The 1,026-nt window shown below is 41.5% G+C and overlaps 1 protein-coding gene across 1 annotated transcript in view; it reads right to left on the reverse strand.

The window, feature by feature from the left end:
• The window catches only part of LOC107084904 (NEDD4-like E3 ubiquitin-protein ligase WWP1), a 37,154-nt gene that overhangs the window by 8,330 nt on the left and 27,798 nt on the right, over positions 1-1,026 (reverse strand). The window contains exon 10 of the mRNA XM_015374963.1: positions 767-1,025. Within this exon, the coding sequence (XP_015230449.1) occupies positions 767-1,025 (259 nt within the window). The remainder of the gene's footprint in view (positions 1-766; position 1,026) is intronic.

Here is a 1,026-nt window from a genome sequence, read left to right on the forward strand (position 1 = left end):
GCCTTTTCTCCACATCGAGCCTTTCCGAACTAACGGCTCTACAATCAACAGGAAATCATGAATGAGGTGCTAATGGGTTAAACCTCAGAAATTTTACAGAATTTTGTTGGCATAAAGAGAAACTGAAAAAGGTTCCTGAGTTTTCTCTGGCTTTATGCCTCATAGAGTAACTGCTTGGAATACTGCAACAATCCGGCACCCTTGCCAAAAGATAACAAAACAATGCTATGTTTTTTTTCTCTTAAATTCATATTTTCATGTTTGTAATATAATCGTTGGCAATAGTAAGACACAAACTAGTGAATTAAGTTAGTTTGGTTCACCGTTTCATTTCCACTATGAGCTTCAACATAAAAATATTCTACGATTGTACCAAATAAAATGGTAGAAATGTGTCCAAGTTATGCTTTGCTATTAGCTACTGTTGTGACCATGTGGGCTCTATGTGCAGGATACAAGCGCTGCAGGACAGAAAAGCTGGAGCAGAAATAATCTGTGCTTCTGAGATTTTAGATAATTTCCCATATAATCCAATTATTGTTTTTTGGATTATTTTGGACCAACTTTAGATACCAAATTTTGATCAAAAATGCTTCAATAAAACCAAAGCGCTGACTTCAATGCAAGTGATAGAATATCTTAGCTTTAAAATAAAATAAAAAATTCACTATATCTAGTTATGGAACACGCGTCATTCATGTTTGCTTGGCAGCAGTGATGTCACAGGGATCTGAATACGATCTTAGCATCCAGATGGGATTTTTACCCTGGTGGAAGAGGATCTGATGCTGGAGCATTAGGGGCCTGTTGCCTGGGCTTCACCCCATCAGTTGTTGTCGAGCTGCTGCTACTGCCTCCAGCTCCTGAGGCACTTGCTTCTCCTGGTGCAGGGGAGGAAGAGGACGATGATGAGGATGCGGTGAGGGTGGTAGCCCCCTGGGTTGAAGAGGCTGAGGTGGTTGAAGCAGCAGTGGTGCCATCGGCAGGTTTAGCAGCGACAGACGATGCTGGAGAAGGTGTGGAAGC

Source organism: Cyprinodon variegatus, unplaced genomic scaffold (assembly GCF_000732505.1).
Source record: "Cyprinodon variegatus isolate N-32 unplaced genomic scaffold, C_variegatus-1.0 Scaffold111, whole genome shotgun sequence".
In the NCBI taxonomy this organism is placed as follows: Eukaryota; Metazoa; Chordata; class Actinopteri; order Cyprinodontiformes; family Cyprinodontidae; genus Cyprinodon; species Cyprinodon variegatus.